This window comes from Nematostella vectensis, chromosome 1, assembly GCF_932526225.1.
Source record: "Nematostella vectensis chromosome 1, jaNemVect1.1, whole genome shotgun sequence".
Lineage (NCBI taxonomy): Eukaryota > Metazoa > Cnidaria > Anthozoa > Actiniaria > Edwardsiidae > Nematostella > Nematostella vectensis.
Genome location: NC_064034.1, coordinates 15,644,746 through 15,672,674, shown reverse-complemented (window position 1 = coordinate 15,672,674; position 27,929 = coordinate 15,644,746). Strand labels below are relative to the sequence as shown.

General features: G+C 44.0%; 1 protein-coding gene across 1 annotated transcript; it reads left to right on the top strand.

The window, feature by feature from the left end:
- The first annotated feature begins 658 nt into the window (after positions 1-658).
- On the top strand, positions 659-27,365 carry LOC125568394. The gene is made up of 13 exons (XM_048730632.1): positions 659-959; positions 2,847-2,880; positions 3,301-3,633; positions 3,738-4,121; positions 4,404-4,531; positions 21,807-21,953; positions 22,480-22,624; positions 23,359-23,528; positions 24,600-24,758; positions 25,512-25,650; positions 26,071-26,222; positions 26,714-26,857; positions 27,180-27,365. Exons 1-13 carry the CDS (start codon positions 927-929, stop codon positions 27,348-27,350), a joined length of 2,139 nt encoding a protein of 712 aa, XP_048586589.1. The 5' UTR covers positions 659-926; the 3' UTR covers positions 27,351-27,365.
- The last annotated feature ends 564 nt before the right edge of the window (positions 27,366-27,929 follow it).

Here is a 27,929-nt window from a genome sequence, read left to right as displayed (position 1 = left end):
CTGCTCATCTGCATGAACAGGTGGTCTTATAATTTTTCAGACGGGTAAGTTCAATAAAAGTTTTTAGAATTTTGACCAGTTCTTTATCGCGTTCACTCTTTTTTTTTTATAACAGAACGTCTAATTTTCAGTTGAGCTGGGCTGTTCTTATTTTGGAGCATTTTAAGGCTGAATATGTTCTTACGATGTTCTTAACTTTTAGTGTATATAATAATATAACGCCCAATGATTTATTAGGAAGAGAATTTATGAGCACCATTTTATTCTACATTTTAGAACGCATCGGGGCTAAAAAAGAATTTTTTTTCTGATATCTGAGCCTCGGCATGTTCTTAGCATGTTTTTAAAATTTGGTGAACTGGTGAAATCTCAGGCTGAACGTTTTTATAAAAAAAAAAGGTTCTTATAAAAAAAAGAGTTAAATGACAGCCCAAACTCAAACACACTTATAAACTCGTGCGCAAACAAGTGTATTAATATAGGGGGAATGTTCTAGTGTGTTTATTTACAAACTAAAATTAAAAAGCCCTCGTTTAGAACGTCATCAATTTTTTATGCCAAATTAGTTTGCGAAAGTTAGAATTCAGATCTTTAATTACAGTATCTGTTTGTCATGTAAATGCCAGGGCATGTGTTCGTTTAAATGTTGTAACCTGCAACCTACTGTTGTTAAGGTTTCAGTTACTCTAAATAAAAAAGCGAGACCTTAAGATTTTGTTTCTAATTTGGTAGATTGATGATTAACTTAAAGCTCTCTGCAAAATGTGCAGGTTTTTTTTTTGCTCTCAGAGCACTTAATTCAATTACGCGCGCTTTCATGCTGATAAAGTTCTGCTTTCAACGTTAATAGCTGTGCATTCAATCCGAACGATCGAACCTGGTGATATTGCAGTTTTCTCGTAGTTGTTGACGACGCTGCGTTGGTCATGACACGGACTCACAGAGGACCAGCCTTAAAGGTACACAAATAGCATATTCTAAAATTCCATTGATTAACTTTCTATGTAGTCATTTTGTTTGGAGAATAACCTGTGCACGAAAGATATTTATTTATTATATATTTTTTCATAATATTACTTTTAGATTAGAATGAAAACGAGATAGCCCGTCCTACACCTTCAAGCATCTGCTTGTATGTTCTTCCTTATTTTATCACAAACAGACAAACAGATAGGAGCCAAATGGATATTATAAATTTCAAAAAATCTTTTGGGGACGAGTAGAGAATATAACGCTTTTTTTTAAGATAGGACTTATTTGCGAAATTTTCTGTTAAAATAAAATGAAACAAGGTAATATTCGCTGAAAATCAATTCTAGGTCTTAAAGGAGAGTTAAGGTATAGATGTACTACAGAAAAGCGCATTGCCTGCGTATATATGCGTTTTGGTTTTGTACTCCTTTTACATGCAATTATGATAGCTCGGGAAACTAGGGATCGATTACTCGATTGTTTTGAGGTCTCAGACGATCTCACTTTGAAATAGGTCATAACAGAACCGACAAGCCACAACATATATTATATATATTATATTATGCCATTGCGCGATTTAACAGTATGCAAAGTCAAGTTGCAAACTAGGTCTTATTCTCAATTCGTGGTTCTTTGAAGCTTTTGTTTAATGTTTTGATGAATTTCGAAACAATTCCAATTCCGAGGAAGATTCTAACGACATGTTTTAATAGTGCATCATTAAAATGGGTGGACAAAGGTTGTTATAGCCGACTATCACAAGAGCGCCCTAAAGCTGTAAAAAGCATGTACAATAAAAACGACACAGTCTGTATTCTGAATGCAATTTTGCCAAAATGTGCACCTGCTCTCAAAAACAAGAAAACGAGATTAGAGACGCGTAAAGCCGATTAGAGGAGAAACTCAGGCGTTTGATAATAGTTTTTACAGCATTAAGAAAAAATAAATAAACGATGTCTTTTGAACGTTTTTCTCAACTCCGAGGACAACAAGGCTATTCAAATTCATATAGTTAAATCATATGTACATAAAATTTATATTTTGCGGAAAAATCAAGCACTTTATGCATTTCCCTTTACAATACTGCATATAAAAAAATTAAAATGTATCCCACTCAATGAGATTCAATCCATGTGGTACTATCCATGTCGAACGTCGCACGTCGTACAGCAGTCGGCGAAATACCGGCACTCAAGTTGCACGCAGATGTAATTGTCGAATGCTGCGACTAGCTAATTCGTATAGCTAATGGTCCAATATGTTCTTTTATTTGTTTTGCTAAATTTCCAGTATTTAAAAATGTGTTATTGCCGGCATAAAAGCAATAAATGATTATTTCGCGATCAAAAAAGGTTTCCCACCGGTTGAGAGCGGCTAGATCAATGTGGGGAATCTTTTTAAAAATGTTGTTTAAGTTTTAAGAGCTTGAAATGACGAAATATGACAGGTTTCTGGTGTGTGTTTTGCTGTTCTCCCAGGTTTGCAAAATACATTAAGCAATGAATAAACGTTTTCATCTTGTACCTCGATTTAGCTCGAACCAAACTAGATTTTTCAACTGATTGTATTTTTAGCTTAATATTTATTCTACAGCGTATAAGCAGATGGGAATGGATTCTTTGAGTGACTCGATATATTAAGCGGGACATGAAATGGCGGCGTGATTGGCCTTCTTAAAATAAATTTTTATGTGTTTTTATTTAAAAAAACGACTGATTAATCGTCGTACTTTATTCATCCTCGATATTACGTTACAAAGTTTTTCAAGATATTACGTTACAAAGTTTTTCAAAGTTCTTCAACTACTTCTTCGAAGTTATTTTACAAAGTTTGAGAACTGACGACGGCCACTCCTGCTTTGTTTTTTTTTTCAGATCTTACTTTTACTTCTTTGCGCTCTACAAAAATGTAAGTGACAGGGAAAGAAAATAAGGTATAATCTGCCAATGGTTTGGCGGTTAATTGGCGGTTTGGCGATTTAGTGTTTACTTGTACAAAAAAGTAAAAATACTTATCTTCTGCAGCTTGTGTTTTTTTATGTAGAGTTAAAAACTTCCTTCATGTGATAATATGGAAATGTCACTTTTGGAGAAGAAAAGTCGTAACGACTACAATCTTTGACTTGCAATTCCTTTTTTATAAACATTTTTTTCATACTTGTTAAAATCAATCCAACCCTCAAATGTTTGCCAATCTAGGCATTATATTCCAAGTTAAATATACAAAGTATAGCAATATATGAAATATGAAAATGCGTGCATGATTATCACGTGATCTTGCGTGCACGTGATCTTGCATGATGACACCCGGTTGTTTTTTGATTGACAGGTTTGGCGTGTAACGAGTCGTTATATGGCTTGACGGGCAGCCTCTTTTCTCCTAATTACCCACAAACCTCCGGTGTGTGCAGCTGCTCGTGGAACATAACGGTTCCGGTTGGTTACCGTGTTAGGTTGACCTTTGTCCACGTGAACGTGGCGTGCGCATATGGTGGCATCGAGTTCATCGATAAAGGTGTTGTTAGAAAACTCTGTGATTCGGGTATCCAAACAACAGTCAGCGAAGTTCCTCACAGACAAGTCCAAGTCAAGTATTACTCAAACTCTTCCCAACAAGCACATGGATTCTTCGCTCATTTTAAGGCTATTTCATTATCCGGGGGTAAGAGCAGATTTCTCTTTCCTTTGCTTGCTTGCCTGTCTGTCAAATATGGGTATTGTTATTGGTATCTTGTAACTCATCGCATTGTATTTTACCATATTCAGCAAATGAAACTACTTGTCCAACTGGTTTTCAAGAATACAGCAATGCGTGTTACCATACTGAGAAGCTATCCTCGTATCTCTACAATGACCGATTGGATTACTGCAAGTCTAGGGAATCCAGCTTGCTCTCCATCGAGGATACACAAGAAAACCTTTTTGCTGTGGCGAGCTTGGCACTACTTACACCACAAAAGTATCTGCTACTAGGCATGGACAAAAACAGCACTGGTGACTACGTCTGGCGGGACGGTTCACCTCTGATTCACACAAATTGGAAATCAGGGCATCCAACCAAACAGGGACGCCCGAAACTGGAGGAGAATGGGGAATGGTCCGACGGCATCGTGCCAGAGTATTACTTTGTTTTTGTTTGCAAAAAGAAATGTAAGTGGTACTGCATATAAACCCCTTAGATAACGCCACGCAAACCAAGGAATTCAAACAAACAAAAGCACCACTGATAATCATGATGTACTTAGGTGATTCCCATGATTCACTATAAGTCCCAGCGTTCGTAGATACCATATCTCACCCCTAGCAGCAGTTGAAAATGGAGACAGAAATCACAGAGGTTACTTAACCTCTTGAATGAAAAAGAAAAACAGCATTATTGGTTATACCCCTGACTCGAGGATCTATCCTGACTCGTGGATCTTATTTTTCCAGTGAGTGGGCCGTCATTACCATGTAACGTCACTCAATTATCACGTGGCATCTTAAAGCTTGAAGCGTCACACGTAACTGGACATTCTCAATGGTCGGTCACGGTCAAAAATAACGAACATTGGCTGCAGGTAAGTTGACCGAGGGTACGATGAACTGATAACATGGGTTAGTATCATGACCGAGGGTGAGATGCCCTAATAACATGGGGATAGTATAATGACCGAGGGTGAGATGCCCTGATAACATGGGGTAGTATCATGACTGAGGGTAAGATGTCCTGATAACATGGGGTAGTATCATGACTAAGGGTAAGATGCCCTGATAACATGGGATAGTATCATGACCGAGGGTAAGATACCCTGATAACATGGGGTAGTACCATTACCGAGGGTAAGATGCCCTGATAACATGGGGTAGTATCATTACCGAGGGTAAGATGCCCTGATAACATGGGGTAGTATCATGACTGAGGGTAAGATGCCCTGATAACATGGGGGTAGTATCATGACCGAGGGTAAGATGCCCTGATAACATAGGGGAGTACTGTTACCGAGGGTAAGATACTCTGATAACATGGGATAGTACCATGACCGCGGGTAAGATGCCCTGATAACATGGGGATAGTCTTATGACCGAAGGTAATATACCCTGATAACATGGGGGTAGTATCATGACCGAGAGTAAGATGCCCTGATAACGTGGGGTAGTATTATGACCGAGGGTGAGATGCCCTGATAACATGGGGGTAGTATCATGACCGAGGGTAAGATGCCCTGATAACATGGGGGTAGTATCTTGACCGAGGGTAAGATGCCCTGATAACATGGGGTAGTACCATTACCGAGGGTGAGATGCCCTGATAACATGGGGTAGTATCATGACTGAGGGTAAGATGCCCTGATAACATGGGGGTAGTATCATGACCGAGGGTAAGATGCCCTGATAACATAGGGGAGTACTGTTACCGAGGGTAAGATACTCTGATAACATGGGATAGTACCATGACCGAGGGAAAGATGCCCTGATAACATGGGGATAGTCTTATGACCGAAGGTAATATACCCTGATAACATGGGGGTAGTATCATGACCGAGAGTAAGATGCCCTGATAACGTGGGGTAGTATTATGACCGAGGGTGAGATGCCCTGATAACATAGGGTAGTATCATGACCGAGGGTAAGATGCCCTGATAACATGGGGGTAGTATCATGACCGAGGGTAAGATGCCCTGATAACATGGGGTAGTACCATTACCGAGGGTAAGATGCCCTGATAACATGGGGTAGTATCATTACCGAGGGTGAGATGCCCTGATAACATGGGGTAGTATCATGACTGAGGGTAAGATGCCCTGATAACATGGGGGTAGTATCATGACCGAGGGTAAGATGCCCTGATAACATAGGGGAGTACTGTTACCGAGGGTAAGATACTCTGATAACATGGGATAGTACCATGACCGCGGGTAAGATGCCCTGATAACATGGGGATAGTCTTATGACCGAAGGTAATATACCCTGATAACATGGGGGTAGTATCATGACCGAGAGTAAGATGCCCTGATAACGTGGGGTAGTATTATGACCGAGGGTGAGATGCCCTGATAACATAGGGTAGTATCATGACCGAGGGTAAGATGCCCTGATAACATGGGGGTAGTATCATGACCGAGGGTAAGATGCCCTGATAACATGGGGTAGTACCATTACCGAGGGTGAGATGCCCTGATAACATGGGGTAGTATCATGACTGAGGGTAAGATGCCCTGATAACATGGGGGTAGTATCATGACCGAGGGTAAGATGCCCTGATAACATAGGGGAGTACTGTTACCGAGGGTAAGATACTCTGATAACATGGGATAGTACCATGACCGAGGGAAAGATGCCCTGATAACATGGGGATAGTCTTATGACCGAAGGTAATATACCCTGATAACATGGGGGTAGTATCATGACCGAGAGTAAGATGCCCTGATAACGTGGGGTAGTATTATGACCGAGGGTGAGATGCCCTGATAACATAGGGTAGTATCATGACCGAGGGTAAGATGCCCTGATAACATGGGGGTAGTATCATGACCGTGGGTAAGATGCCCTGATAACGTGGGGTAGTATTATGACCGAGGGTGAGATGCCCTGATAACATAGGGTAGTATCATGACCGAGGGTAAGATGCCCTGATAACATGGGGGTAGTATCATGACCGTGGGTAAGATGCCCTGATAACGTGGTTTAGTATCATGACCGAGGGAAAGATGCCCTGATAACGTGGGGTAGTATCATAACCGAGGGTGAGATGCCCTGATAACATGGTTTAGTATCATGACCGAGGGTAAGATGCCCTGATAACGTGGGTTAGTATCATGACCGAGGGTAAGATGCCCTGATAACGTGGGGTAGTATCATGACTGAGGGTGAGATGCACTGATAACATGGTTTAGTATCATGACCGAGGGTAAGATACCCTGAAAACGTGGTTTAGTATCATGACCGAGGGTAAGATGCCCTGATAACATGGGGGTAGTATCATGACAGAGGATAAGATATCCTGAGTTTTTTTTTTAGAGACGCAGCGTTTAAGAACTTTTGACAGGATACACAGAAGAGAGATAGGCCTGTAGTTTTCTGCCAAGATATCTCTAAAAAAAACAAAGACCAAACGCGTTGTGTTCAACTTCAAGCGTGCAGACTGGACGGGACTTAATGAGTCACTTAAGAACATCCCGTGGGACCTGTGTTTCTCTCAAAGCGATAACATCGATTCATCACTCGCTAATTGGACTGATCTATTTCTCGCCGCTGTTAACGAGCATATTCCGAAATCCAAACCAAGGAATGTGAGCGATTACCCGTGGATAGATCACCAACTGCGTTCTTTTCTCAAAAAGAAGGATGCGCAGCGTAAAAAAGCAAACAAAACCGGATCGCTGGCTGCTGAAAGAAAATACAATGAGCTTCGACGCGCTGCGAAACAAATGCTTTCCAAAAAGAAAAAAGAGCACGCCGAAAAACTAAAATCTGTTATGTCCGACAACCCAAAGCGTTTCTGGACATACGTAAAATCATGCACTTCCAACAAGCCTTCGCCGAATTTTTTTCGCGATGGCCACGCCTTTGTTACAGATACCAAGAACATGGCTAACCTGTTAAACATATATTTTCCCTACATATTCAGTCCATCCGCCAGCGAGGAATTTGTTGATAACATGGGGTAGTATCATAACTGAGGGTAAGATGCCCTGATAACATGGGTTAGAATCATGACCGTGGGTAAGATGCCCTGATAACATGGGGGTAGTATCATGACCGAGGGTAAGATGCCCTGATAACATGGGGGTAGTAACATGACCGAGGGTAAGATGCCCTGATAACATAGGGTAGTATCATGACCGAGGGTAAGATACCCTGATAACATGGGTTAGTATCATGACTGAGGGTAAGATGCCCTGATAACATGGGTTAGTATCATGACCGTGGGTAAGATGCCCTATTAAAATGGGGGTAGTATCATGACCGTTGGTAAGATGCCCTGATAACATGGGGTTAGTATCATGACTGAGGGTAAGATGCCCTGATAACATGGGTTAGTATCATGACTGAGGGTAAGATGCACCGATAACATTGGTTAGTATCATGAATGAGGGTAAGATGCACCGATAACATGGTTTAGTATCATGACCGAGGGTAAGATGCCCTGATAACATGGTTTAGTATCATGACCGAGGGTAAGATGCACCGATAACATGGTTTAGTATCATGACTGAGGGTAAGATGCCCTTTTAACATGGGGTAGTATCATGACCGAGGATAAGATGCCATGATAACATGGGTTAGTATCATGACTGAGGGTAAGATACCCTGATAACATGGGTTAGTATCATGACCGAGGGAAAGATACCCTGATAACGTGGTTTAGTATCATGACTGAGGGTAAGATGCCCTGATAACATGGGGTAGTATCATGACCGAGGGAAAGATGCCCTGATAACATGGGGATAGTATCATGACCGTGGGTAAGATGCCCTATTAAAATGGTGGTAGTATCATGACCGTTGGTAAGATGCCCTGATAACATGGGGTTAGTATCATGACTGAGGGTAAGATGCACCGATAACATGGGTTAGTATCATGACTGAGGGTAAGATGCCCTGATAACATGGGTTAATATCATGACCGTGGGTAAGATGCCCTATTAAAATGGGGGTAGTATCATGACCGTGGATAAGATGCCCTGATAACATGGGTTAGTATCATGACCGAGGGTAAGATGCCCTTTTAACATGGGGTAGTATCATGACCGAGGGTGAGATGCCCTGATAACATGGGGGTAGTATCATGACTGAGGGTAAGATGCCCTGATAACATGGGGGTAGTATCATGACTGAGGGTAAGATACCCTGATAACATGGGGGTAGTATCATGACTGAGGGTAAGATACCCTGATAACATGGGGGTAGTATCATGACTGCGGGTAAGATGCCCTGATAACATGGGGGTAGTATCATGACTGAGGGTAAGATACCCTGATAACGTGGGTTAGAATCATGACCGTGGGTAAAATACCCTGATAACATGGGGTAGTATCATGACCATTGGCAAGATACCCTGATAACATGGGGGTAGTATCATGACTGAGGGTAAGATGCTTTGATAACATGGGGTAGTATCATGACCGAGGGTAAGATGCCCTGATAACATGGGGGTAGTATCATGACCGAGGGTGAGATACACTGATAACATGGGGGTGGTATCATGACCATTGGTAAGATGCCCTGATAACATGGGGGTAGCATCATGACCGAGGGTGAGATGCCCTGATAACATGGGGGTAGTATCATGACTGAGGGTAAGATACCCTGATAACATGGGGGTAGTATCATGACTGAGGGTAAGATACCCTGATAACATGGGGTAGTATCATGACCATTGGCAAGATACCCTGATAACATGGGGGTAGTACCATTACCGAGGGTAAGATGCCCTGATAACATGGGGTAGTATCATGACTGAGGGTAAGATGCCCTGATAACATGGGGGTAGTATCATGACCGTGGGTAAGATGCCCTGATAACGTGGGATAGTATCATGACCGAGGGTAAGATGCCCTGATAACGTGGGTTAGTATCATGACCGAGGGTGAGATGCCCTGATAACATGGGGGTAGTATCATGACCGAGGGTAAGATGCCCTGATAACATGGGGTAGTATCATGACCGAGGGTAAGATACCCTGATAACATGGGGGTAGTATCATGACCTAGGGTAAGATGCCCTGATAACATGGGGGTAGTATCATGACCGAGGGTGAGATACACAGATAACATGGGGTAGCACCATGACCGAGGGTAAGATGCCCTGATAACATGGGGGTAGTATCATGACCGAGGGTAAGATACCCTGATAACATGGGGGTAGTATCATGACCGAGGGTAAGATGCCCTGATAACATGGGGTAGTATCATGACCGAGGATAAGATGCCCTGATAACATGGGGGTAGTATCATGACTGAGGGTAAGATGCCCTGATAACATGGGGTAGTATCATGACTGAGGGTAAGATGCCCTGATAACATGGGGGTAGTATCATGACCGAGGGTAAGATGCCCTGATAACATAGGGGAGTACTGTTACCGAGGGTAAGATACTCTGATAACATGGGATAGTACCATGACCGAGGGAAAGATGCCCTGATAACATGGGGATAGTCTTATGACCGAAGGTAATATACCCTGATAACATGGGGGTAGTATCATGACCGAGAGTAAGATGCCCTGATAACGTGGGGTAGTATCATGACTGAGGGTAAGATACCCTGATAACATGGGGTAGTATCATGACCATTGGTAAGATGCCCTGATAACATGGGGGTAGTACCATGACCGAGGGTGAGATGCCCTGATAACATGGGGGTAGCATCATGACCGAGGGTGAGATGCCCTGATAACATGGGGGTAGTATCATGACTGAGGGTAAGATGCCCTGATAACATGGGGGTAGTATCATGACTGAGGGTAAGATACCCTGATAACATGGGGGTAGTATCATGACTGAGGGTAAGATACCCTGATAACATGGGGGTAGTATCATGACTGCGGGTAAGATGCCCTGATAACATGGGGGTAGTATCATGACTGAGGGTAAGATACCCTGATAACGTGGGTTAGAATCATGACCGTGGGTAAGATACCCTGATAACATGGGGTAGTATCATGACCATTGGCAAGATACCCTGATAACATGGGGGTAGTATCATGACTGAGGGTAAGATGCTTTGATAACATGGGGTAGTATCATGACCGAGGGTAAGATGCCCTGATAACATGGGGGTAGTATCATGACCGAGGGTGAGATACACTGATAACATGGGGGTGGTATCATGACCATTGGTAAGATGCCCTGATAACATGGGGGTAGCATCATGACCGAGGGTGAGATGCCCTGATAACATGGGGGTAGTATCATGACTGAGGGTAAGATACCCTGATAACATGGGGGTAGTATCATGACTGAGGGTAAGATACCCTGATAACATGGGGTAGTATCATGACCATTGGCAAGATACCCTGATAACATGGGGGTAGTACCATTACCGAGGGTAAGATGCCCTGATAACATGGGGTAGTATCATGACTGAGGGTAAGATGCCCTGATAACATGGGGGTAGTATCATGACCGTGGGTAAGATGCCCTGATAACGTGGGATAGTATCATGACCGAGGGTAAGATGCCCTGATAACGTGGGTTAGTATCATGACCGAGGGTGAGATGCCCTGATAACATGGGGGTAGTATCATGACCGAGGGTAAGATGCCCTGATAACATGGGGTAGTATCATGACCGAGGGTAAGATACCCTGATAACATGGGGGTAGTATCATGACCTAGGGTAAGATGCCCTGATAACATGGGGGTAGTATCATGACCGAGGGTGAGATACACAGATAACATGGGGTAGCACCATGACCGAGGGTAAGATGCCCTGATAACATGGGGGTAGTATCATGACCGAGGGTAAGATACCCTGATAACATGGGGGTAGTATCATGACCGAGGGTAAGATGCCCTGATAACATGGGGTAGTATCATGACCGAGGATAAGATGCCCTGATAACATGGGGGTAGTATCATGACTGAGGGTAAGATGCCCTGATAACATGGGGTAGTATCATGACTGAGGGTAAGATGCCCTGATAACATGGGGGTAGTATCATGACCGAGGGTAAGATGCCCTGATAACATAGGGGAGTACTGTTACCGAGGGTAAGATACTCTGATAACATGGGATAGTACCATGACCGAGGGAAAGATGCCCTGATAACATGGGGATAGTCTTATGACCGAAGGTAATATACCCTGATAACATGGGGGTAGTATCATGACCGAGAGTAAGATGCCCTGATAACGTGGGGTAGTATCATGACTGAGGGTAAGATACCCTGATAACATGGGGTAGTATCATGACCATTGGTAAGATGCCCTGATAACATGGGGGTAGTACCATGACCGAGGGTGAGATGCCCTGATAACATGGGGGTAGCATCATGACCGAGGGTGAGATGCCCTGATAACAAGGGGGTAGTATCATGACTGAGGGTAAGATACCCTGATAACATGGGGTAGTATCATGACCGAGGATAAGATGCCCTGATAACATGGGGGTAGTATCATGACTAAGGGTAAGATACCCTGATAACATGGGGGTAGTATCATGACTGAGGGTAAGATACCCTGATAACATGGGGGTGGTATCATGACCGAGGGTAAGATACCCTGATAACATGGGGTAGTATCATGACCGAGGGTAAGATGCCCTGATAACATGGGGGTAGTATCATGACTGAGGGTAAGATGCCCTGATAACATGGGGTAGTATCATGACCATTGGTAAGATACCCTGATAACATGGGGGTAGTACCATTACCGAGGGTAAGATGCCCTGATAACATGGGGTAGTATCATGACTGAGGGTAAGATGCCCTGATAACATGGGGGTAGTATCATGACCGTGGGTAAGATGCCCTGATAACGTGGGATAGTATCATGACCGAGGGTAAGATGCCCTGATAACGTGGGTTAGTATCATGACCGAGGGTGAGATGCCCTGATAACATGGGGGTAGTATCATGACTGAGGGTAAGATACCCTGATAACATGGGTTAGTATCATGACCGTGGGTAAGATGCCCTGATAACATGGGGGTAGTATCATGACTGAGGGTAAGATGCCCTGATAACATGGGGTAGTATCATGACCGAGGGTAAGATGCCCTGATAACATGGGGGTAGTATCATGACCGTGGGTAAGATGCCCTGATAACATGGGATAGTATCATGACCGAGGGTAAGATGCCCTGATAACATGGGGTAGAATCATGACCGAGGGTAAGATACCCTGATAACATGGGGGTAGTATCATGACCGAGGGTAAGATGCCCTGATAACATGGGGGTAGTATCATGACCGAGGGTGAGATACACTGATAACATGGGGTAGCATCATGACCGAGGGTAAGATGCCCTGATACCATGGTTTAGTATCATGACAGAGGGTAAGATACCCTGATAACATGGGGGTAGTATCATGACCGAGGATAAGATGCCCTGATAACATGGGGGTAGTATCATGACTGAGGGTAAGATACCCTGATAACATGGGTTAGTATCATGACCGTGGGTAAGATGCCCTGATAACATGGGTGTAGTATCATGACTGAGGGTAAGATGCCCTGATAACATGGGGTAGTATCATGACCGAGGGTAAGATGCCCTGATAACATGGGGGTAGTATCATGACCGTGGGTAAGATGCCCTGATAACATGGGATAGTATCATGACCGAGGGTAAGATGCCCTGATAACATGGGGTAGTATCATGACCAAGGGTAAGATGCCCTGATAACATGGGGTAGTATCATGACCGAGGGTAAGATGCCCTGATAACATGGGCTAGTATCATGACCGAGGGTAAGATGCCCTGATAACATGGGGGTAGTATCATGACCGAGGGTAAGATGCCCTGATAACATGGGGGTAGTATCATGACCGAGGGTAAGATGCCCTGATAACATAGGGTAGTATCATGACTGAGGGTAAGATGCCCTGATAACATGGGGTAGTATCATGACTGAGGGTAAGATGCCCTGATAACATGGGGGTAGTATCATGACCGTGGGTAAGATGCCCTGATAACGTGGGATAGTATCATGACCGAGGGTAAGATGCCCTGATAACGTGGGTTAGTATCATGACCGAGGGTGAGATGCCCTGATAACATGGGGGTAGTATCATGACTGAGGGTAAGATACCCTGATAACATGGGTTAGTATCATGACCGTGGGTAAGATGCCCTGATAACATGGGGGTAGTATCATGACTGAGGGTAAGATGCCCTGATAACATGGGGTAGTATCATGACCGAGGGTAAGATGCCCTGATAACATGGGGGTAGTATCATGACCGTGGGTAAGATGCCCTGATAACATGGGATAGTATCATGACCGAGGGTAAGATGCCCTGATAACATGGGGTAGAATCATGACCGAGGGTAAGATACCCTGATAACATGGGGGTAGTATCATGACCGAGGGTAAGATGCCCTGATAACATGGGGGTAGTATCATGACCGAGGGTGAGATACACTGATAACATGGGGTAGCATCATGACCGAGGGTAAGATGCCCTGATACCATGGTTTAGTATCATGACAGAGGGTAAGATACCCTGATAACATGGGGGTAGTATCATGACCGAGGGTAAGATGCCCTGATAACATGGGGTAGTATCATGACCGAGGATAAGATGCCCTGATAACATGGGGGTAGTATCATGACTGAGGGTAAGATACCCTGATAACATGGGTTAGTATCATGACCGTGGGTAAGATGCCCTGATAACATGGGTGTAGTATCATGACTGAGGGTAAGATGCCCTGATAACATGGGGTAGTATCATGACCGAGGGTAAGATGCCCTGATAACATGGGGGTAGTATCATGACCGTGGGTAAGATGCCCTGATAACATGGGATAGTATCATGACCGAGGGTAAGATGCCCTGATAACATGGGGTAGTATCATGACCAAGGGTAAGATGCCCTGATAACATGGGGTAGTATCATGACCGAGGGTAAGATGCCCTGATAACATGGGCTAGTATCATGACCGAGGGTAAGATGCCCTGATAACATGGGGGTAGTATCATGACCGAGGGTAAGATGCCCTGATAACATGGGGGTAGTATCATGACCGAGGGTAAGATGCCCTGATAACATAGGGTAGTATCATGACTGAGGGTAAGATGCCCTGATAACATGGGGTAGTATCATGACCGAGGGTAAGATGCCCTGATAACATGGTATAGTATCATGACCGAGGGTAAGATGCACCGATAACATGGTTTAGTATCATGACCGAGGGTTAGATGCCCTGATAACGTGGGGTAGTATCATGACCGAGGGTAATATACCCTGATAACATGGTTTAGTATCATGACTGAGGGTAAGATGCACTGATAACGTGGGTTAGTATCATGACTGAGGGTAAGATGCCCTTTTAACATGGGGTAGTATCATGACCGTGGGTAAGATACCCTGATAACATGGGGTAGTATCATGACTGAGGGTAAGATGCCCTGATAACATGGGATAGTATCGTGACCGAGAGTAAGATGCCCTGATAACGTGGGGTAGTATCATGACCGAGGGTAAGATGCCCTGATAGCATGGGTTAGTATCATGACCGAGGGTAAGATGCCCTGATAGCATGGGGGTGGTATCATGACCGAGGATAAGATGCCCTATTAAAATGTGGGTAGTATCATGACCAAGGGTAAGATGCCCTGATAACATGGGGGTAGTATCATGACCGAGGGTAAGATGCCCTGATAACATAGGGTAGTATCATGACTGAGGGTAAGATGCCCTGATAACATGGGGTAGTATCATGACCGAGGGTAAGATGCACCGATAACATGGTTTAGTATCATGACCGAGGGTTAGATGCCCTGATAACGTGGGGTAGTATCATGACCGAGGGTAATATACCCTGATAACATGGTTTAGTATCATGACCGAGGGTAAGATGCACTGATAACGTTGGTTAGTATCATGACTGAGGGTAAGATGCCCTTTTAACATGGGGTAGTATCATGACCGTGGGTAAGATACCCTGATAACATGGGGTAGTATCATGACTGAGGGTAAGATGCCCTGATAACATGGGGTAGTATCATGACTGAGGGTAAGATGCCCTGATAACATGGGGGTAGTATCATGACCGTGGGTAAGATGCCCTGATAACGTGGGATAGTATCATGACCGAGGGTAAGATGCCCTGATAACGTGGGTTAGTATCATGACCGAGGGTGAGATGCCCTGATAACATGGGGGTAGTATCATGACCGAGGGTAAGATGCCCTGATAACATGGGGTAGAATCATGACCGAGGGTAAGATACCCTGATAACATGGGGGTAGTATCATGACCGAGGGTAAGATGCCCTGATAACATGGGGGTAGTATCATGACCGAGGGTGAGATACACTGATAACATGGGGTAGCATCATGACCGAGGGTAAGATGCCCTGATACCATGGTTTAGTATCATGACAGAGGGTAAGATACCCTGATAACATGGGGGTAGTATCATGACCGAGGGTAAGATGCCCTGATAACATGGGGTAGTATCATGACCGAGGATAAGATGCCCTGATAACATGGGGGTAGTATCATGACTGAGGGTAAGATACCCTGATAACATGGGTTAGTATCATGACCGTGGGTAAGATGCCCTGATAACATGGGGGTAGTATCATGACTGAGGGTAAGATGCCCTGATAACATGGGGTAGTATCATGACCGAGGGTAAGATGCCCTGATAACATGGGGGTAGTATCATGACCGTGGGTAAGATGCCCTGATAACATGGGATAGTATCATGACCGAGGGTAAGATGCCCTGATAACATGGGGTAGTATCATGACCAAGGGTAAGATGCCCTGATAACATGGGGTAGTATCATGACCGAGGGTAAGATGCCCTGATAACATGGGCTAGTATCATGACCGAGGGTAAGATGCCCTGATAACATGGGGGTAGTATCATGACCGAGGGTAAGATGCCCTGATAACATGGGGGTAGTATCATGACCGAGGGTAAGATGCCCTGATAACATAGGGTAGTATCATGACTGAGGGTAAGATGCCCTGATAACATGGGGTAGTATCATGACCGAGGGTAAGATGCCCTGATAACATGGTATAGTATCATGACCGAGGGTAAGATGCACCGATAACATGGTTTAGTATCATGACCGAGGGTTAGATGCCCTGATAACGTGGGGTAGTATCATGACCGAGGGTAATATACCCTGATAACATGGTTTAGTATCATGACTGAGGGTAAGATGCACTGATAACGTGGGTTAGTATCATGACTGAGGGTAAGATGCCCTTTTAACATGGGGTAGTATCATGACCGTGGGTAAGATACCCTGATAACATGGGGTAGTATCATGACTGAGGGTAAGATGCCCTGATAACATGGGATAGTATCGTGACCGAGAGTAAGATGCCCTGATAACGTGGGGTAGTATCATGACCGAGGGTAAGATGCCCTGATAGCATGGGTTAGTATCATGACCGAGGGTAAGATGCCCTGATAGCATGGGGGTGGTATCATGACCGAGGATAAGATGCCCTATTAAAATGGGGGTAGTATCATGACCAAGGGTAAGATGCCCTGATAACATGGGGGTAGTATCATGACCGAGGGTAAGATGCCCTGATAACATAGGGTAGTATCATGACTGAGGGTAAGATGCCCTGATAACATGGGGTAGTATCATGACCGAGGGTAAGATGCACCGATAACATGGTTTAGTATCATGACCGAGGGTTAGATGCCCTGATAACGTGGGGTAGTATCATGACCGAGGGTAATATACCCTGATAACATGGTTTAGTATCATGACCGAGGGTAAGATGCACTGATAACGTTGGTTAGTATCATGACTGAGGGTAAGATGCCCTTTTAACATGGGGTAGTATCATGACCGTGGGTAAGATACCCTGATAACATGGGGTAGTATCATGACTGAGGGTAAGATGCCCTGATAACATGGGATAGTATCATGACCGAGAGTAAGATGCCCTGATAACGTGGGGTAGTATCATGACTGAGGGTAAGATGCCCTGATAACGTGGGGTAGTATCATGACTGAGGGTAAGATGCCCTGATAACATGGGATAGTATCATGACCGAGAGTAAGATGCCCTGATAACATGGGGGTAGTATCATGACCGAGAGTAAGATGCCCTGATAACATGGGGTAGTATCATGACTGAGGGTAAGATACCCTGATAACATGGGGGTAGTATCATGACCGAGGGTAAGATGCCCTGATAGCATGGGGGTGGTATCATGACCGAGGATAAGATGCCATGATAACATGGGGTAGTATCATGATTAAGGGTAAGATGCCCTGATACCATGGTTTAGTATCATGACCGAGGATAAGATGCCCTGATAACATGGGGTAGTATCATGACCGAGGATAAGATGACCTGATAACATGGGGGTAGTATCATGACTGAGGGTAAGATGCCCTGATAACATGGGTTAGTATCATGACCGAGGGTAAGATGCCCTGATAACATGGGGGTAGTATCATGACCGAGGATAAGATGCCCTGATAACATGGGGTTAGTATCATGACCGTGGGTAAGATGCCCTGATAACATGGGGTAGTATCATGACCGAGGGTAAGATGCCCTGATAACATGGGATAGTATCATGACCGAAGGTAATATACCCTGATAACATGGGGGTAGTATCATGACCGAGGGTAATATGCCCTGATAACATGGGGTAGTATCATGACCGAAGGTAATATACCCTGATAACATGGGTTAGTATTATGACCGTGGGTAAGATGCCCTGATAACATGGGGGTAGTACCATTACCGAGGGTAAGATGCCCTGATAACATGGGGTAGTATCATGACCGAGGGTAAGATGCCCTGATAACATGGGGTAGTAGCATGACCGAGGGTAAGATGCCCTGATAACATGGTTGTAGTATCATGACCAAGGGTAAGATGCCCTGATAACATAGGGGTAGTACCATTACCGAGGGTAAGATGCCCTGATAACATGGGGTAGTATCATGACCGGGGGTAAGATGCCCTGATAACATGGGGTAGTATCATGACCGAGGGTTAGATGCCCTGATAACATAGGGTAGTATCATGACTGAGGGTAAGATGCCCATATAACATGGGGGTAGTATCATGACCGAGGGTAAGATACCCTGATAACATGGGGTAGTATCATGACTGAGGGTAAGATGCCCTGATAACATGGTTTAGTATCATGACCGAGGGTTAGATGCCCTGATAACATGAGGAGTACTGTTACCGAGGGTAAGATACTCTGATAACATGGTTAAGTATCATGACTGAGGGTAAGATACCCTGATAACATGGGGTAGTACCATTACCGAGGGTAACATGCCCTGATAACATGGGATAGTATCATGACCGAGGGTATGATGCCCTGATAACATGGGGTAGTATCATGACTGAGAGTAAGATGCCCTGATAACATGGGGGTAGTATCATGACCGAGGGTAAGATGCCCTGATAACATTGGGGTAGTACCATTACCGAGGCTAAGATGCCCTGATAACATGGGGGTACTACCATTACCGAGGGTAAGATGCCCTGATAACATGGGGGTAGTATCATGACCGTGGGTAAGATGCCCTGATAACGTGGGATAGTATCATGACCGAGGGTAAGATGCCCTGATAATATAGGGTAGTATCATGACTGAGGGTAAGATGCCCATATAACATGGGGGTAGTATCATGACCGAGGGTAAGATACCCTGATAACATGGGGTAGTATCATGACTGAGGGTAAGATGCCCTGATAACATGGTTTAGTATCATGACCGAGGGTTAGATGCCCTGATAACATGGGGTAGTATCATGACCGAGAGTAAGATGCCCTGATAACATGGGATAGTATCATGGCCGAGGGTAAGATACCTTGATAACATGGGGGTAGTATCATGACCGAGGGTAAGATGCCCTGATAACATGGGGGTAGTATCATGAATGAGGGTAAGATGCCCTGATAACATAGGGTAGTATCATGACTGAGGGTAAGATGCCCTGATAACATGGGGTAGTATCATGACCGAGAGTAAGATGCCCTGATAACATGGGAAAGTATCATGACCGAGGATAAGATGCCCTGATAACATGGGTTAGTATCATGACCGAGGGTAAGATGCCCTGATAACATGGGGTAGTATCATGACCGAGAGTAAGATGCCCTGATAACATGGGAAAGTATCATGACCGAGGGTAAGATGCCCTGATAACATGGGGTAGTATCATGACCGAGGGTAAGATACCCTGATAACATGGGGGTAGTACCATTACCGAGGGTAAGATGCCCTGATAACATGGGGGTAGTAACATGACCAAGGGTAAGATGCACTGATAACATGGGGTAGTATCATGACCGAGGGTAAGATGCTCTGATAACATGGGGGTAGTGCCATTACCGAGGGTAAGATGCCCTGATAACATGGGGGTAGTAACATGACCAAGGGTAAGATGCACTGATAACATGGGGTAGTATCATGACTGAGGGTAAGATGCCCTGATAACATGGGGTAGTATCATGACCGAGGGTAAGATACCCTGATAACATGGGGGTAGTATCATGACTGAGGGTAAGATGCCCTGATAACATGGGGGTAGTATCATGACTGAGGGTAAGATGCTCTGATAACATGGGGGTAGTACCATTACCGAGGGTAAGATGCCCTGATAACATGGGGTAGTATCATGACCATTGGTAAGATACCCTGATAACATGGGGGTAGTATCATGACCGTGGGTAAGATGCCCTGATAACATGGGGTAGTATCATGACTGAAGGTAAGATACCCTGATAACATGGGGTAGTATCATGACTGAGGGTAAGATGCCCTGATAACGTGGGGTAGTATCATGACCGAGGGTAAGATGCCCTGATAACATGGGGTAGTATCATGACCAAGGGTAAGATGCACTGATAACATGGGGTAGTATCATGACTGAGGGTAAGATGCCCTGATAACATGGGGTAGTATCATGACCGAGGGTAATAATAATAATAATAATAATAATAATAATAATAATAATAATAATAATAATAATAATAATAATAATAATAATAATAATAATAATAATAATAATAATGCTCGTTTATTTCAACCGTTTGCAGTTCTTTTACAACTGAATTACCGGTGGGGTCAGCAACTACAAAATACATTACACCATACATAATTCATAATAACATTAAATCCCCAGCATATTGCGCTGAGACGAATTTGGAAAAACGGTCCGTGCGACCCGGAACCACACTATGTGCGCGCTTAGATCTTAGGGAGTATGGCGAATTGGAGGATATAAGTCTGCTTGACACTAGGGGGTATAAGACGCTCCCCTGTTTGATATTGCTTATGAATTTTCTGCACACATTGTGACGCCGCGCCTCTAAAGAAGACAAGCATGCGCGTTCGAGGGCGTCCTCGTAGCTAAGGCCACTACCGAAAATTATTCCTAGAGATCTTTTTTGAATTCTTTCTAAGGCAGCACATAGGTATTGCGGAAGGTTGGAAAAGACAACGCAGGCATACTCAGGGTAAGATACCCTGATAACATGGGGGTAGTATCATGACTGAGGGTAAGATGCTCTGATAACATGGGGGTAGTACCATTACCGAGGGTAAGATGCCCTGATAACATGGGGTAGTATCATGACCATTGGTAAGATACTCTGATAACATGGGGTAGTATCATGACCGTGGGTAAGATGCCCTGATAACATGGGGTAGTATCATGACCGAGGGTAAGATACCCTGATAACGTGGGCTAGTATCATGACCGAGGGTAAGATGCCCTGATAACGTGGGGTAGTATCATGACCGAGGGTAAGATGCCCTGATAACATGGGGTAGTATCATGACCGAGGGTGAGATGCCCTGATAACGTGGTTTAGTATCATGACCGAGAGTAAGATGCCCTGGTAACATAGGGGAGTACTGTTACCGAGGGTTTTTCTAAAGCAAGGTGTATTAAAGTGAGATTTGATGAGTTTTCAGGGTTTTACAGTATATGGGGATTGTAGCAACTAGTAGCTTGTACCCTTCTTCACCTTTAGCTACTTTAGGCGCTCTAAGAAGGACTCTTCGTGGGGTGCCACTCAATTGTCGGGCACTTGGTAATGCCTCGCAGCAAGGAGTCTGGGTGGCTCCATATTCAAAGGTTTTCGGAGGGTTTTTCCGTCAGCTTCAGTAGTTGAGCGTTGTAAAAGAATAGTGATAAACATCAATTATGTTTTTGGTCCTTAGGTGGATTTTAACGAAGTGATGATTTCTGGTATCGCTATTACAAGCTATGACGCCATGAAGAGTAATTGGATAAGAAATCTAACGCTGGCATTTAGTCGCTATGGCAATGTATTCGTTCCATATACGAACCCTATGAAGCAGATAGTGGTAAGTACAATTCGCGTTTCCATCTAAAAAGAAGTAATATCAATGCTCTAACCGAATCTATTTCGTTCCGCCAGTTGTTCTTCCAGTTGATTGACTATCCCTGACAGATGTTATAGTTACAATTAGCAGCATTTTTGTACTTTTTGGAATTTTCTGTTGTTGATGTTGCTCAAACTTTCATTTGAACCTTCAGCATAAGCCTCAAAAAAGGGCATTTAGCTTCTTTCTATGACCTCCATTTCGATTCTCGCGCGTCCATCAGTCCGACGCATCATGATGCCCCCTAAGTGAACAGTACGAGAGAGAAGGTATTTCCCGTCCCCCTACCGGCCTCTACCCATTATGATGGCCATCTCTATGGCAGCATTAGGGAAAAGGTAGGTGCTCCTCGTCCCCATACAAGCCCCACCCCTAAAAGAACAGTATTAAAAGGAGGCAATTCTCGCCCCCTTATCAGCAGCTACCCCTTGCCCCTTTTACTGCCCAGTCCACCATCAGGCTAATGCCCTTTCGTCCCTTTTTCCAGGTCCTTCAAGCCAATCGGGATCCTCGTAATATTGTCATGAATAATTTGGCCAATCCATTTATCGCTCGTAATGTTCGCTTGTACCCGGATCAGTGGAACAATGGCATTAATGTGGACGTTCGTTTATATGGATGCGTCTTATCGCGTAAGTTGATAAATGTCGCCCCCTCCCTTTTTCATCATGATGTCCGCTAATACTTAGTTCTGTGGAACAGAAACACTGTTGTGGGTGTTCGTTTGTGTTTTGATGTCTCTTACCATGCCTTTATCATATCATCTTATCTATAAGACTATACATGACTATACATGAACGTAGACTTTATATAATGCATCAAGTAAACAGCACACGGCACAGAAGGGGGGTGACCATAGGAACGTACCCCAACTACCGGTATGCAGCGCGCGCTTCGTTTGATGTAAGTAAAAAAAAGCGCGCGTTGCATCATGGTAGTTGAGGTAGGTTTCTATGGTTATGCGCGCGCAAACTTATAGCTGAAACGGCCTATTGGATCAGTGACCTATTACCAGAGGAATTGATCCGTGGTCAGTGGGCTGCTACTCTGGACCCCACCCTGATCTTTTCTCTAGGCACGCCCCTGGAGCTGTTTATCAGCCATGCATTTCTTATTGCTTCCAATCAATATTAAAAGACAAATTAGGTATTAAAATCTGAAAAAAATATCATGTTTTATGTGTTATATGTTATATATTGCGATGGCTTTTCCAAATCTGTCGATGAAAAAAATGCAATTGACCTCAAAAAATTTATTTTGTATTTACCCTCCCTCTGGCCCTATCTACGGCCTGTCTACACCAGTAATAAAACGCACAGCTAATTTCTTATATGATTTTCCGCACTGACACTTTTTGTGTTTGTAGCACCCGCCGACAAGTGTGATCTTCCCCTGGGGGTGGGGAGTGGTGCGGTTTCCGACGCCATGATTACGTCATCAGATTCTAGTCCCTCGCGGTTTGATGCGCGACTTAACCTTGATCTAGGCCTTGCCACAGCCTGGTTACCAAGTAAACCGACAAACCAATGGATCCAGGTAAACAATACAATCTGGTGATTTGTATTGTACTTATGCAGCAAGGAGTGGAATGGTACACATGGAAGACGCGAGGCAGTAAAATAAATATCTGCAGAACGGGCGGCAACAGTAACATCCGACAGAAAAATGACAAAGATGATTGACGATGATGTAGATGGTGATGATGGCGCTGGGATGATGATGTGGATGGTGGTGATAGCGCTGTGTTGATGATGTGGATGGTGATGATGGCGCTCTGATGATGATGTGGATGGTGATGATGGCGCTCTGATGAGAATGATGATGTGGATGGTGGTGATGGCGCTGTGATAATGATATGGATGGTGGTGATGGAGCTGTGATGATGATGTGGATGGTGATGATGGCGCTGTGATGATGATGTGGATGGTGATGACGGCGCTGTGATGATGATGTGGATGGTGATGATGGCGCTGTGATGATGATGTGGATGGTGGTGATGGCGCTGTGATAATGATATGGATGGTGGTGATGGCGCTGTGATGATGATGTGGATGGTGATGATGGCGCTGTGATGATGATGTGGATGGTGATGATGGCGCTGTGATGATGATGTGGATGGTGGTGATGGCGCTGTGATGATGATGTGGATGGTGGTGATGGCGCTGTGATGATGATGTGGATGGTGGTGATGGCGCTGTGATGATGATGTGGATGGTGGTGATAGCGCTGTGATGATGATGTGGATGGTGGTGATGGCGCTGTGATGATGATGTGGATGGTGGTGATGGCGCTGTGATGATGATGTGGATGGTGGTGATGGCGCTGTGATGATGATATGGATGGTGGTAATGGCGCTGTGATGAGAATGATGATGTGGATGGTGGTGATTGCGCTGTGATGATGATGTGGATGGTGATGATTGCGCTGTGATGATGATGTGGATGGTGGTGATAATAGATGATGACGGTGATTACGCTTGTCGGGATAATGAGGATTATCACGATAAATCATCATGATCATGATATAACGATAGTTGGTTGTGGTGATGATGACGATGAGAATGACGACGGTGGCGGTGACACCATCTGATGGTATATTTTCCTTCAGTTTAAATTCGATGTCCGGATGACCATAAGCGGGATAGCTACTCAAGGGAACTCCAACGGTGCCTGGGTCACCAAGTACTATGTCCTGTACTCAGCAGAAAGTCCTTTCTCACACATGGTCTTGAGATTCGTAAAAGAATACGGCACCGACCAGCCAAAGGTATCATAAATCCATTTAAATACGCTGCACCAACCAGACAAAGTTATCATAAACCCATTCAAATATACGGCACCAACCAGCCAAAGGCATTATGAATTCCCTTAGTTATACGGCATCAACCAACAACAACAACAGCATTTATTTTGCATTTCCATTATGTACATGTAGTTCGGATTTTTTTTTAAATATAAGGTATTAAAAACTCCCCTCAACTGCTATCCCTAAGGGGATGTTTAAAGATTCTTTGATTCTTGTATCCCTTAGGGGGTCTCAAGCTAATGTTGTGAGGAAAAGCCCCAATTTTCCAGTTAATCTCCGAGCCCTTAAAATACTCCTCTTTATTTTTGGTTACTAACCAACGGTTCTTTTTTTGATGTTTTATTTCTTAGTCCCCCAAGGTCTGTTTCAGCTAACACTTCGGGGGGAAGGGTGTCCGATGAAGCCAGTATGTCATAACCTAAAAGATACCAATCATAAATATCCAACCCAGAATTTTATACCCAAAAAGACAATCCATCTCTCCAGAAAAAAATCCTAGCTTGAATTTTTTAACCCACAGTACTTGGGTTCGACACTCCTCCTCACCAAAAACCGAGCCTGAAGTTTATACCCCACGAATAATATAGAATGAATAAAATTCAATAACCAAAAGATGCGTTTGACACCCCCCCCCCCCCCCCCCATCCCTCCTGGACATAGAATTCCTACCCAATGATCGTAAATCCTGGTACGTATCTGTTTGCTCTTTTCTAGGTGTTTATAGGTAACACGAACCAGATGTCAGTTGCGCGTCAAACCTTTAAAATGCCCATTACAACGCACACTATCAGGGTTCTGCCAGTAGCATACCACGGGAGGGCCGCTATGAGGCTGGAGCTATACGGGTGTCAAAGTAAGTCTTAGATGATTCTACCACATTCTACTGCATTGTGTCAAAGAGCATCTTTTCTAGGGTACATTGTTAGATGATTTAAAACACCCTGTCAACAAAGGCCAATCACGCCGCCATGCTCCCGTACAATACCCTGTCAATTAAAGAATTTATTTCCATCGGCTAACTAAAAAAATGTCGATTAACCACTCCTTTGTTGTTGTTTAAAATTGAAAATACAACCGTTCATTCGCAAGAGAAATAACCATCCACAATTGAAGTCTGTTACAAAGTTCCTATCTTACTTGCTTGAATTAGCCCATGGAAATCGAAAGACCGTAAAGAAAACCGGAAACTCAGGATACTATAAACATATTTTGCTAGTAATAGGTTTTGAGCTCCTTGTGTCGTTCAAAATAAGAAAGAAGTGATCTTTTCTAGGTGCATTTACGCCACTCCCCCCTCATTGTGGTAAACCTGTTAGGATAGTAGACCTTCCCGTAAAGACTACAACAAAGTTTTCTTCCGGGACTCTTAACTTGGATGATGGCTGGTTCTGGGAAACAAGAAATACCACGAATCCTTGGATACAGGCAAGATGTCCAGCTTCTAGCTATCCATAGCCGAAGTTCGATATTCTTTGAAAAAACCGGAGAGAGTGTACCTTGGGTACCAGAGCCTCCAAACTTCTCTCGCCCAGTGACGATCGCTTTGTTATTGGACGAGAGAAGCTCTGGTACCCAGGGTAGAGAGAGTGAAGAGAAATGAGGCTCTCTTGTATACAAGTTGGCGTTTCAATTTTCAAATAAGTAAAAAGCTATAAACTTGTTGTGGGCCTCTGTAAAAACGTAAAATTGAGACCTCGATCTCTAAAAGCCTCGTCAAAAAAGCACTCGTCCCAGTTCTTTCATGATATATCAAAATTAGGCTGCTATTTTACTGGTATAAAGGAAAGGGAGAATTTTGGAATCTTACAATGCAGCGCTGAGCTCGCCTAAGCAGCGTTTATTCGGAGGTTCGCCTTGTTTTGATAATATTTTTGATAATACTCCTGACTGCTCACCTAATCAGCGTTCACCCTTAGGTTCGCCTTAAAATGCAAATGAACATCACAGCTTTGGAAACAAAAGGCAGTATCCAGTATGGATCATGGGTGACCAACTATACCCTCCAGTACAGCAGCAACGGCGGTCAGCTGCAGGACTTTAAATATAAAGGAGAAAGTGTGGTAGGGGAGTCCGGAAAAACATTAATAATGCGTGTGATCTTTTCACAAACAAAAATATGTTGGTAAGGCTCAGATTGCTCTGTCTGTGTAGGTTTGTTGGTAATGCTCCGATTGCTATATCTGTGTAGGTTTCTTGGTATCACTTAGATTGCTCTATCTGTATAGGTTTCTTGGTGAGGCTCAGATTGCTCTATCTATGTAAGTTTCTTGATAACGCTTGGTGAGGTTCAGATTGCTCAATATGTGTAGGTTTGTTGGTAACGTTAGATTACTCTATCCTTAAATGTTTGTTGGTAACGCTTACAGATTGCTCTATCTCCAGAATTTTGTTGGTAATGTAGACGGCAGCTCGATTATCCATCACGAACTCAGTACACCTTTCTTAGCGGATACCGTGCGCCTTTCGCCCACTGGGTGGTTCGGTGACAGAATCAGCCTCACCATGAAACTCTACGAATGCAGCGCACTTGACCATCAAGGTACGGACACGTGACCTGTACATTGAGTTCTAAGTGGCTAAAAATCGTGACACGTGACAATTACCATGAAGTCGTTTTGGTTCAACTTGACCTTTTATTGATCCAGTGTTACAACATGTGATCAAAGCCTTGAGCTCTCATTGGTCCAATATTACAGCATGTGACCATTTAACCTTGATCTCTGTTTGGTTTTTATGATATCTCTTGGGTGTCCTACCAACAAAATACCTTCTTTTGCTAAATTTTCGCGCGTACTTAAATTCGTAATTTCAATACTCCCGGAAAAATAAAGAACCTGATCTCGCGAATAATGGATATAGAGAAGTGATATATTTGTTCTTTCAAGGGTTCTATAACAAATTCTAAATGTACCAGCCTTGGTACAAGGAGCCATCATCTATCAAAACAGTTGAATCTTGAGAGTTAATCAGTGAGATTGGCCTTAAGTTCTTTTCTTCGACAATTAGTCATCTTCGCAAAGATCCTCCAACATGTCCTTTATAAAGTCGTCAAATCGACCATCCTGTCCCGGCTCCTTGTAGTATGTAGTTACGAGCGTCTTCTATCTCACTGTTCTTTGGTGCATCGTCTTT